This window comes from Myotis lucifugus, unplaced genomic scaffold (assembly GCF_000147115.1).
Source record: "Myotis lucifugus unplaced genomic scaffold, Myoluc2.0 scaffold_948, whole genome shotgun sequence".
NCBI lineage: Eukaryota > Metazoa > Chordata > Mammalia > Chiroptera > Vespertilionidae > Myotis > Myotis lucifugus.
Window position 1 is genome coordinate 119,764 of NW_005871996.1, and position 12,705 is coordinate 132,468.

At 48.0% G+C, this 12,705-nt stretch overlaps 1 protein-coding gene across 1 annotated transcript; it reads right to left on the bottom strand.

Moving 5' to 3' along the window:
* Window positions 1–3,685: 3,685 nt before the first annotated feature.
* LOC102432518 (mammaglobin-A-like) lies at window positions 3,686–5,963 on the bottom strand. The gene is made up of 3 exons (XM_006106924.3): window positions 5,826–5,963; window positions 5,245–5,432; window positions 3,686–3,883 (listed from the first exon to the last, which is right to left on the bottom strand). Exons 1-3 carry the CDS (start codon window positions 5,878–5,880, stop codon window positions 3,845–3,847), a joined length of 282 nt encoding a protein of 93 aa, XP_006106986.1. The 5' UTR covers window positions 5,881–5,963; the 3' UTR covers window positions 3,686–3,844.
* Between the last annotated feature and the right edge of the window lie 6,742 nt (window positions 5,964–12,705).

Sequence of the window (12,705 nt, forward strand, 5' to 3'; positions counted from 1 at the left end):
GATTCTGTCCTGTTCTCATCTAGAAGGTTTATGTTTTTGGATTTTATATTTAGTCCTATGGTACATCATGAGTTAAATCTGATATACTGGTGCGGCTGGAGGTGTTTTAATATATCCAGTTGTTCCAACACAATATGTTGAAACGTATCCTTCCCGCACTGGATGGCTTATCCACCTTTGTGAAAAGCCAAGTGACCATATAGACAGGGTTCTGTTTCTGGACTCTACGGATCCTTAGATCTGTTTGTTCATCTTTTCATCAATACCATACTGTCCTGACTACTGTAGCTTTGTGATATGTTTTGAAATTATGCAGTAATGTCCCTCCAAATTTGTTCTCATTTTTCAAAATTGTTTTGGCTATTGTAGGTCCTTTGCAATTAAATATAGGTTGTGAAACCAGAATTTTCATAACCTTCCCAAAATAAAACAAGCCTATTTGGACTTTGGTTGAGAATGCATTGCACTAAATCCATTAATCAATTGGGAGGAAGCTGACATCTTAAGAATATTGTTTCCTATCCATGAACACTATGTGTATCCCATGAAGGTCTTCATGAATTTCTCAGCTGTATTTCATAGGTTTTACTGTACAGGTATTTGATGTCTTTTATTAAGTGTATTCCTAAGATGTTGATCATTTTAGATATTGTTGTACATTGCACTTCCTTAATTTCAATTTCTGATTGTTCAAGAATATAGAATAGTCGACCCCGGTGCCTGAAAATTCATGCACTCAGGGGTCCCTCAGCACGGCCTGCACCCTCTCACCATCCGGGACACCTCGGGTAGGGTCCCTAGGCCTGGCCTGAGATCAGGGCCTATTAGGGCTTCCCTTCCCCCAGCTGCAGGCAGCCGGCTCCACCCCAACCGCTGCCAGTGCTTGCCATCTGTGCAGCACGGCCTCCCCTCACCTGCCACCTGTGGCCTCCCTCTGCAGGTAACAGGCTGGGGTGCAATGGCTTGGCTGGCCTGGGCCTCCCTCTTTCTTTGCTGGGGGGTGAGGCCAGCCCTGCGAGGGGTTGTCTGCCTACCTGGTCTCCCCTAACCGCTGGTCTGCCTACCTGATCACCCCCAACAACTTGCTTGCCTTCCTGATCACCGCTAACTGCTGGATTGGGGGTGGGGCCAGCCCGTGATGGGCTGTGGTGGTCTGGTCTCTGGTTGTTGCAGTCATGACACCTCTGGCCTTTTATTAGATATGGTGGTTGGTCTCTGGTTGTTGCAGTCATGATGCCTCTGGCCTTTTATTAGATAGGATCATTAATTTTTGTATCTTTATCTTATATCCTGCAACCATGCTAAACTCACTTAACCCTCTGGTAGACACTCTCAGATTTTCTACAAGTCATCACTGAAAATAGTTTTACACTTGATCTTAGCCAAAAGGCCAAGAAGCGATTCTTCATTTATGGTGCCTTTTCCTTTTTGCTCCACTGCACTGGCTAGAACCTCCTACAAAATGCTCAGAAGCAACCCTAGCTGGTTTGGCTCAGTGGATAGAGCGTCGGCCTGTGGACTGAAGGGTCCCGGGTTCAATTCCGGTCAAGGACATGTACCTGGGTTGCGGGCACATTCCCAGTAGGGGGTGTGCAGGAGGCAGCTGATCGATGTCTCTCATCGATGATTCTAAATCTCTATTCCTTCCCCTTCCTCTCTGTAAAAAATCAATAAAATATATATTTTTAAAAATGTTCAGAAGCAATGGCACTGGACATCCTTGCACTGAGCTTGTTGGGAGGAATGCACCATGATGTTTGGTAGAGGGTTTTTTTTAATGAGTTTTATCAAACCAAGGAAACTCCCTCTAATTATAATTTGCCTAGAACTTTTATCATAAATTACTGAATTGTCAAAGCCATCTTCACCATCTATTAATCACGTAGTTTTCCTCATGTATTGATATGGTAAATTGTATCAGTTGACATTCAAGTGTTCAATCTATCTTATGGAGATAAACTTATTTGATTAACATGTATTATCCCTTTTCATGATTTTGACTTGCTAGCAACTTGTTTAAAATTGTTATGTTGATGTTCATGAAGAATAATTGTCTGGTTTTCCTTACAATATCTTTGTCTGGTTTAGGGATCCCAACAATACTGGTTGGGTCTTGATGGAGTGGGAAAGTATTCTTTCCTCTTCAATTTCCTGGGAGAGGTAGTGTAGAATTGGTATTATTTCTTTCTTGAATAAATGGTAACATTTACCACTGAAATGATTTAGCCTAGTATTGTCTGTGAGATTTTAAACTACAAATTTCATAAATAGGGCTATTTAAGTTTTTTTTTTCTTCCTGAGTGAACCATGATATTTTGTATCTTCCAAGGAATTTGTGCTCATTTCTTCTACAATAAAATTTATTGCCATTGTTGTTCCTAATATTTGTAGAGTCTGTAGTGGTTTTACCTCCATCATTCTTGGCATTGGTCATTTCTTTCTCTTTATCCTGTTCAGTCTAGACCGGTGTGTGAATTGTTTTTGAGCTTCTCAAAGAACCAGCTTTTGGTTTAAATGTTTTCTATGACTTTTTTCCATTGTCATTGATTTCTGCTTTACCTTTGTTATTTCCCTTCTTCTGCTTATACTTTTACTAGAGGCCCGGTCACAAATTCATGCACAGGTGGATCCTCCCGGGGGAAGGGAACGCTGGAGGTTCATGGGCCTGTCCTGCCCCTGATCGGGGTGTGGGTGGCCGATCCGTGGCGGGTCCGGCAGTGGGGGTTGGGTGTAAGGACCCCACAGACACTGACTCTGTTAGCACCTTGACCTTGGACTTCCCAGTCTCAATAAATGTTTGCTTCAGCCACCTGGTCTATGCACCTCTTTAGGAAGCCTGAGCACACTAGGACAGTATGTACAGTCTGTATCCACTCAGAACTCTGTGTTTATCATGCTTAGACGTGTAAAAATATAGAGTTTTCATCTGAGGTACCATTTACCTTCAACTCAGCAACTTTCACAACTCAGGGCCTTCAGGGCTCCATCACAATGTCCACACCAACTGCGAAGGGACAGACGCCTCTGCAAATGGCCAGGGACAAGCAGGAGCAAAGGGCACTTCCCAAAGGCCTCAGAGCCCCAGGACTGCAAGGCGCAGGAGTTCTCACTAAAGAACTGTGTTCATGTGGGTGAGTGTGTGTGTGTCTGTATGTGAGTGAGTGTGTGTACATGTGTGTGTATATGTGCATGTGTGTGGGGGGTGTGTTGGGTAAGCTATAAGCTGTGGGTGTGGGGAAAGGGTTTTGCCTGGGCTTAGTGGTATCAGGCACGAGGGATGTTCTGGAGAATTGGGAGGGCATTCAAGCCAAGATGTTGCCCTGCTTTGCCCGAGTCCCCTCTCTCACTGCTCTGCTCCCTCCACGCACCTCGGGTCAGGGACAGAGAGCACCCAGAGGGGAGCCCGTCCCTGGGACAGGGTGCATTGTGGCCCTGAGGACAAGGGTGGGTCCTGGAGCCTGAGCGCCTGAGATTGGCCCAGAGGGCCCCAGTGGGGGCGGGGGGAAAGAGGACACTATCCCAGGGACACGGTCCTATTAGGCTTTGGGTGGTCAGGGGCAGAGCACCCTGCAGATCCCGCATCTCATTCAGGAGTTCTGTACTGAACGCCCATGTCCAGCATGTGAGCAGCTCAGTGAGGGGAGTCTCCTAAGGTCCCCATTTGAGTCAGTAACCAAAGAGAGCCTTGGTTTTGCAGGTGCTTTATTGAAATGAACATGTGGGGGAGGTTTCAACAATTGTCTTGCAGTTTCAGGATCAAAAGGCACAGAGGGGAGCTAAGCTGTGGTTCTGCCATGGAGAGTCGCTGTCGGGCCATCTGTCGTCGGAGGAAAGGTCCTGTGGGTCAGTAGGAGGCACACTGCCTGCTGTTGTATATGGCGTCCTGGAAACAGACAAGAAGCACTCACACCCCCTCTCCCACAGAGGCCGTCCTGGAGCACAGACGTGGCCTCTCTTGTTTCCCGGCTGTGTCGGCACCCACGGAGAGAAGCGGGCTGGGCTCAGCCAGAATTCTCTCCTTGTCTGTTGCTCAGGAGGCACGTCCTGATGCCAAGGACGCACTGCTTCCAGACCGGGTCCCACCGGGGCCCTGGGAGCCTTTCCCTGCGAGTTTCCTCTGCTTTGAAAGAGGCCTCCCATGCACCTGCTGTGCTGCCATTTCTCCGGGTCTCAGCCCAGCAGGAGCCCGTGTGCATCTGGGGGCCGCCCACTCGAAGGGTTTGTCTGACCTCCGTTTGCAAAGAGAAAGGCCACCTGCCATTGAAGGGGCTGCTCATGGCTTCAGGTGTGATTATGGTCAATGCCTGTCCCATAAATAGGACCCTTTCACCTTTTCAATGGACAGTTTAGGCGTGTTAAGGTCCCAACCTCCAGGGCCTTCTCCTCTCGCTCAACTGTAGCACCAGGCCCTGAACCTCTCCCACTCCCCCACCCTCCCCTGGAAGCCACGCTCTGCCTGTTCCTCAGAGACTGGCCCTGCACACATTACAACACGTGTCCTTTCCTGACGCGCTTATTTTTATCATGGTTCCTGCAGATTCCCCAGCTTGTCAGACACCTGTGTCAGAAAGCTCCTAGTTATGCAGATGTTTATGTCTCTGCTGGGGCAATATTTCTCTATTGCTGCCCTGGACTGTTTGCAATGGGCTGTTTGGGTAGGGAATGAATACCAGGAAAATCTGAACCATATCTGTTCTAAATAGAAAGAAGGTCTCCTTGCTTATACTGACTTTTGTTTTCAACAATTCCACCACCCAAGGAGTCTACTTGTCACTCATGGGGCCTTCCTTCATGCCCAGGACGTTCAACCAGTTATTCTAGCAAACGTGGATGCTCCAAAGGGCACTGGGAATCGCGTTCCTGAGAGGCGGGATCTGCCTGACATGTAGCTTTCAGCTCTCTTTAGGAAATTCTTTAAAACGCTTTCCTATTTGTGTTTATCACTCGTCAACGTGAGGGTTCTCTTGAGAATCAGATGTTTCCTGGAAGAGGGGTAGGCAAGCCTTTGCCCACGCACTCTCCTCCCTCGTGGTCTTTCTCATGTGTCACTCACTAAAGACTCCACCATGTGAGCAGGCAAACCAGCCCCTGCCCCTTGCATGGCTTTCTGGATGTCAGCACCCACGTTCACTGAGGTGACATGAAGCGTGACCAGCACTTGCTGTTAAGAAGTTAGTAGCACACTGAGAGCCCGCGTGTCCCTGGCCAGTGCTTCAAGGGCAGGTAGGAAGAAACCCACATTACCATCATCACTTGTACATTGCTCAGAGTTCTGTTACTCTGGTCGAGAAAGCACTGCTTAAATTCCCTGAGAAGCGGTTTAGTGTCATCACCCGGTACGAACTCTTCAAGACCTTCGATGTATTGATCCTCCGTCACCGAAGGATCAATGGTGTTATTGATCATGTCCTCCAACCTTTTGCAGCCAGAACCTTGGAAGAAAGCACACAAAGCCAGGCTCAGTTCCAGAGGACCAACTCCTTGCTGGGCATAACCATGACGATTGTCATCTTTTTACCTCCCAGTAGAGACAGACATTCAGAGAGATTATGGGCAATGGTCCGAGTCCTGAATTCTGGGAGAGCAAACTCAGGGTCGTGGATCTTCTCTGAGCAGCAAGACATCTGCCTCCTTGTCCCCCCTCCCGCACACAACACCTCCAGCTCCCTGGCTTCCACATCCCACAGAGCCAAACACGATGGAGCCATGAGGAATGAAGACACCAGAGAAAGGAGGTGCTCTGGCCTGGGGCTTAGGGAGCAGGAGGTCTGCCACAGGGGCCCTGACACCCACCTCCCCCAAAGCCTGGCCCTGTCAGCACTCACCGGCATAGCAGGAAAGGGGGAGGGCGCTCAGCATGAGGACCACCACCAGCTTCATGGCTCAGGCAGCTGCTGTTGGCTGGTCACTGGACGTGGCAGGGAAGAAGGATCACTTTGGAGGTGAGAGCCCAGACTCCTCCTTTTATTCTCCTGGCGGCCACTTAATCCCTCCCACAGATGATGGAATGAGTCACAGGATGAACCTGGCATTGGGCCCAGAAAAGACAGGAGAATCATCTAGAACCCAGCCCGCCCGTGGTCTGTTTGTAGAAGCCAAGGAAACAGAGCTTTAAAAAAATCTCAGAATATCATGGTAACGACATTAGATGAAATTCATGCTGAAGTGCTTGCGAAATAAGAAGGTAAATTAGAGCACTGTGAGTCTGTGTTGTCATTCTTGTGTTTTTATTATTGTGGTTCTCAGTACCTCTTCCTCCTCCTCCAGCTCTTCCTACCCTTCCACGTGCCTCCTCCCCTCTCCTTCTCCCTCCACTCCCCTTACTCCTCTTTTTCTATTCTGCTTCTGCCAAGTACAGAGATCTTCACATCCTCTTTCTGTGCCTCCTCCTTCACCAATCACCTGGGCTGGGGGCCATACCGCCCAGCGCCTGTGGAGGGCAGGCTTTCCTTGCCCATAGACTGAGTCAGCTGCCTTCTGTTGGACAATGGCAATAGCTTCTCGCCTTGGTTGAAGGTTGTTTGTATAAAGACTATCTCATTAGTTAAGCCAATTTTATAAATTTAGTAAAATATAGAGTTACATTTTGTTCAGTTTTGTTAGCTTTAGGGTTTTTCTTCCACTGATTCAGTAGATGATGTGAGAAGTAGAATTTCTGATGCTTAAGGGAGGCAGAGCTGGATGGTGGGATGATATGTGGGCGCGTGCAGATGTGCACTTGCATCTTGGATGCCACCGCTACCCATGAAGTGTCCTTGGCTAAGATAGTGCTGGTTGTCCTGAGCTTCCTTTCCTTCGATTCTACAACGAGCATAAACGACACCAAGGCTGCTTTTGTAAGAATTCCAGACACTCCATGTAGAAGCCTGGCACAGGGCTTAGACAGGGTAATCATGACTAATTCCGATGTTTCATCTACACATTCATGCATCCATCCATTCATACATACATGCATAAATAAATACATACATCCTTTCATCCACCCATCCATCCTCCCAACCATCCATCCAAACATCCATCCATACATCCATCCATCCATCCACTCATCCATTCCTGTATCCATTCATTTTCATAACAACCAGGATTCTCCTAAGACCGGGCCCTGTGCTTCATGTCACAGATTCAGCCACAGGAACAAGTTAAAGCAGAACCTTGCACCTGTGCAGCTTACGTCTAACTGGAAAGCCACAAACAAGCCTGCATTTGAATATGAAATAAAGGGAAAGTGATTGTCATGAACAACAGAAATCCACTAGGGCAATATCCTGCGAGGAGGTCCAGCAGGCGATCCCACCAGGACTCCTTAGGTTGTGTGACATTTCCTGCATCAGTGAACATTGACTCCAAGGAACCTTCTGGTTAGGAGTGTTCTAGGAGAGGCAACAGCATGTACAGAGGCCCTGAGTGCAGATGGCACTCGGCAAGTGAAGGAAGCATGGAAAGTGTGCCTCTCGGTGTCAGACAGGGGCAGGCCACCTCATAAGATAGAAAACACACATCAGTTTAAGCAGTGACTGTATGAAGGAACAATACAGCCAACGTGGCTTAGAGTAAAGAAAATAAATGGATGAGAGAGCCTGAGAGATGAGCCAATAGTTAATGACCCGTGAATGCATTGTCCTCTGTGTGGATGATTTGGGAATCAATTCTTTCCATCATTCAGCTGCATCCTAAGTTTCCAAGCAAAATATTTGTTTAAGAAGAAGCTAGGGATAAAGAAGGTTGTGTTCTTATGTGCGCACCTTCTCCGAGTTGACCATTGTTGGCCATCATTCCAAAGGCACAGGAATGACATTCATAATGGAATGGGAGATTTTCTCCTTGAACAGGACGCAGTGAGGATTCTGCTGGTGTCCACGTGGTTATGGACCTGCCCTGTTGTCTGCTGGACATTGGGCCCTCAGAGCAAAAGCAACCCCATGTCATGTACAATAAAGTCTGTGTTTCTTTCCTTCCATGTTTTCCCCAGAGCCCACGATGACCATTCTCAGGTGCGTCATAGAGCTATAACTCGGCTCCCAAGAGACTGATTTAAAAGAAGTGTTCACAAGCAGAAATAGATAAAGCAAAAGGTGTGAATGCTTGTATTGCTGGCCTGATGGTTTCTGCTCCCATAGGTCCTTTGACTCGGGTCCCCAAATTAAGTTCAAAAACTGGAACTTTGAAGTAAATTTTGGTTTCAGTGTTGGAGTGACATCTCCGGGGCACCTGCTATGACAGACCCTGCTGTAGAGGTGAGCTCTTCAGTCAGAGGTGGGACATAAATGTGCGGTTAGAATTATATTGGACCGGTACTCAGGCTCAACCAAGACCTAAGATACACTCACACTAATATTCTTTATTTGGGGTCTTGTCGTACTTAATAAAAGTAATAACATTCAGTGAGAGCTATTGTTATTCTCAGTGATTCACTGGAAATAAAATCAATCCAAGGATCTTTAGTGTATATGATCCTTGACTTTTTCATTCATTGTAAGTTAGTTGAAGAAATTAGCTCTACAGTATTTGGACACGAGAAACTTTCTACTTTACTTCTCACTGATTCTGTAAATCTGGCTCTGCCCCTCACTTCCGGGGCTGTTGAGACACTAGCCTCCAGGATGTTCTTGGCGGTGAACCTCTTCTTCCTTAAGATCATGCCAATATCTAGAAGTTGGTTGGGGAGGTACTTTCCCAGAACGAAATTCAGAAAAGGCTCTGTTCTTAGAGACATCTTGATGGCAGTGAGATGTTTGTTGATCTTGTTGTCCAGGCCTAGAGCAGGCGCCTCCCGTGCCTTTAGCCAAGCTGGCTGTGGGGTTTCACAGCGGGGTCTCTTTGTACAATGGGAAGAGATCTAGACTTGTTGTGAGGTCTGAATTAGGTACAGCCTGTAACTCCACAGAGTAGGTGCTATCTACACAGCAGCTGCCAGCAATCCTATTTAATAAAAGAGTAATATGTAAATTAACCATCAGTCCACAACAAAGATGGCGGAGCCCATAGTGGCCGGTGCGGGATGCTGGCAGCATTGCCCCAGCAACTCGAGCCCATTGTCAGACCCAGCTGCATGGAGGTAGAGGGGGGGCCTTGGGCTGGAGTCTGCAGTGAGGAACGCAGGGCTCATGGAGTCCACCTCCTCAGATGCCCAGCGTCCGCGCCCCGGCCTGGCAGAGGGAGGGGAGGAGAAAGGCCTCGGGCCAGATTCCCGCCCCAGATGCACAGAGGGAGGGGAGGGCTGGGGCCTTGGGCCAGATTCCAAGGCGAGGGATGCTGGCATTGTTGCAGGCCAGGCTGAGGGACACCCCCCCCCCCACCCGCCATGCACAAATTTTGTGCATCAGTCCTCTAGTTAATTTATAAACCTGAGAAGACTGTTTTATTAAATCCTGGTAGCCTACAAGGACCACTACAGACCATGGAACTTTCTGCTGCACTCCATCCTCTAAGACAGTGGTTCTCAACCTTCTGGCCCTTTAAAAACTGTTCCTAATGTTGTGACCCAACCATAAAATTATTTTCATTACTACATCATAACTGTAATGTTGCTACTGTTATGAATCCTAATGTAAATATCTGATATGCAAGATGGTCTTAGGCGACCCCTGTGAAAGGGTCATTCGACCGCCAAAGGGGTCGTGACCCACAGGTTGAGAACCGCTCCTCTAAGAGATCCAGAGATAATCACGTTCAGATACGAGGGAAAAGGTCAAAGTTGAAAATTAAGCACTATATTTTGATCCATTCTTACCTGATATTTTTCTGACTCAATGAAAGAGTTTCATTGAGATCTAGTTTATGCAGATCTTCTCTTTGAACATAGTCTACATAACGTTGGTCTATTAACCTTCTCAATATCCAGCCACTACCTGTGTTACTTACATCCAGGTTCAGTAAAACATGAGTGGCCAAGAATGGTACATCACTTACTCCCTGCGGAGGACTGGTGACCTCTTTGTCTTCACAACAACAACCCAATGAGTAGAGTGATGATGAAAATAGTGTCCAAACTGGGACATTTTTGAAGGGAGAAGAGGTCACTAACTGGGTGGAATGCCAGGGCAGCAGCATAGACCAGGATCCTCCTGAGCAACTGACATGTGTGGTCTCCCTCCCATGAAGTAGGATTACCATTTTTCCCCAGCTGCACACAGTGGGACCAGAGGTCAAGTCCCTTGACCAAGGGCAGGCAGATAGTGGGGGAAGGGGTGGCAGAGCCAGGTAAGGAACCAGGTGTTCTGATATCAGAGACAGGTCTCCTTAGTGTGACCCTTATGGCCCTTCACGTTAATACTCAGATGGAGTCCTGTGACCTGGACTTGCCCAACTGCCCTGTGTGGGCTCCAGGTAGATTTCTGAGCAGGCCCCACAGATTTCTCCTCGAGGCCCTGGCTCCAGGTGAAGTCTTCTCCACTGTCTCGCTTGAGTCCCTTTAGCTTGAAACTCTATTTATTCCCGATGCCACAGCACAGACAGCCCATTTCTTGTTTCGGATCGTAGCCTTGAATCTCTAGGGATCACCTTCCCAAGACCCCATGGCTTCTGGGTGCACCTTTCTCCAGGTAACCAGGACCTGACGCCATGGCCCTTTCCTCCATGTTGAGCCCCTGGAGGTCATGCCCTGCGCTTTTCTGGTTTTTGAGTGACAACAGTGATACAATAGGTGTCTAATTAGGTGTATAACTTCCTTAAGAAACAAGATTTGCAATTCTAGAAAGAATTCTCTGACTACATAACATGTTTACTTATTAGGTCCACTTAGAAGGAGACGTGCATTTTAACTGGAAACTCTAATAAAGGCAAGGCTCCAACCCTACACTAAACCCAGGCATCAGCCTGACATCCTGGTGCTAACACCGAGTTCTTTGTGTTTCCAGAGAGAACTGTGGCATCACCATAGGTAGGACCAGGTCATGAGAGCAAGAAGTTGGAGCTCTGACATCCAGGCCCTGGGCCACCTCTGTCCTCCTGTTCCCTATCAGTAAACATTAGCTTGATCCCATCTAACCCGGATCCATCTAATGCCTGGGGACAGGGACCCGGATTTGGAAGCTGATTCAGGATCAGGTGCCACCTCCAGCCAGTTCTCCTTGGCTCGTTCACGAAAACCCTGAACTTTACATAACTTGTTGTTTCCAAAAAATCGTGTGGTTAAATATTTAATCCCCACACACTTGTGACCGCCCATAGGGCTCATTTGATTTCTACACCATTATCTTCTCATTCTGTTACTAATTTTCCCTGCAGCTTATGCCGCAATTTCCTGCAAACCATGGGCCTCCAGAGTGGAAACCCCTGGCCCTTAGGGGCATGGCAAGGGGATTCTGAGAGATCTAAGAATACTTCTTTCCAATGCCTCTTTCCTGGGGATGATCCTCCCCCTCCTGGCGTCCACCCCGGAGGACATTTGTCCGGGTCCAGAGATATCTTTGTGTCCTCACAGGTGGGTGGTGTGTCACTGACATCTAATGGGTGAGACCAGGGTTGTTGCTAAACTGTACGCAGTGCTCAGGGCATCCACCCAGAAGAGAACTCTTCTACATCCAGTGGCACCAGAGCCCTGGCTGAGACACCCAGTGAGGGAGAAATCTCTGGAAGCCTTGTCCCTGGTAGAGTGTGAGGTGATCTCACACTCAGTGGACAGTGAGTGGAGCCTCAGTGCAGGCCTAGGCCGACAGGAGTGGCGTCCGTGTGTTCTCCAGCTCGGAGCTCAGCTTCAAGGTGGTGACTTCGCCTGGCTTGTCTTCACTCCTGGAAGGCCTCACGTTCTCCTGTCTGTCATCCTCATAGACTTTGTCCTTCAAGGTCCAACTCAGTCCTCACCTCCTCACAGAGCTTCTCTTCCTGGAGAACGCAAGCTCATAAGGCTTGGTCTCCCTTGAATGTCTATAGGCCTTTAATTTCTATGATACAATCTCATGCTAGTGATACACCTCATATCTCCCTTCTCTGCCCTGTCTTAGGTCTTGAAATTTAACATGCTAATGCAGTGGTTCTCAACCTTCCTAATGCTGCGACACTTTAATACAGTTCCTCATGTTGTGGTGACCCCCAACCATAAAATTATTTTCGTTGCTACTTCATAACTGTAATTTTGCTACTGTTCTGAATCATAATGTAAATATCTGATATGCAGGATGTATTTTCATTGTTAAAAATTGAACATAATTAAAGCATAGTGATTAATCACAAAAACAATATGTAATTATATATGTGTTTTCCGATGGTCTCAGGCGACCCCTGTGAAAGGGTCGTTTGACCCCCCAAGGGGTCACGACCCACAGGTTGAGAACCGCTGTTCCAATGGATTCCTTAAAGAAATCAATTAATCCTTTCAACAAAAGACATCACGTTTCTCCTCAGTTTGGTTCAGTGTAGAAGCCAAGTTGCCTGAAATGACTTGCAGCATTCACTGGCATTGCTGCATGCACCGTCTTTATGTCACCACTGTCCCCTCCAGGTTCAGCCCAAACCGGGGCTCCCCATTAAACAGTCACCTCCCCTCCCCCACCCATCCCTGCTGGTGCAGCCTGTGGCCCCCTCTCCTTCGGTCAGCAGCTCAGGAGAAAAGGCCTGTGCAGACCTGGGTCTCAGTGGCAGAGCCTGGGAATGAGGATGGGCCATCAGCTGCCTGGCTGGCAGGGCTTGGGGGCCTGAGGACAGGCCTGAGGGCCCAAGGGCAGGGCTGGGGGTCCCCCCCAATTTCGCCACTAAGTGATTATATCC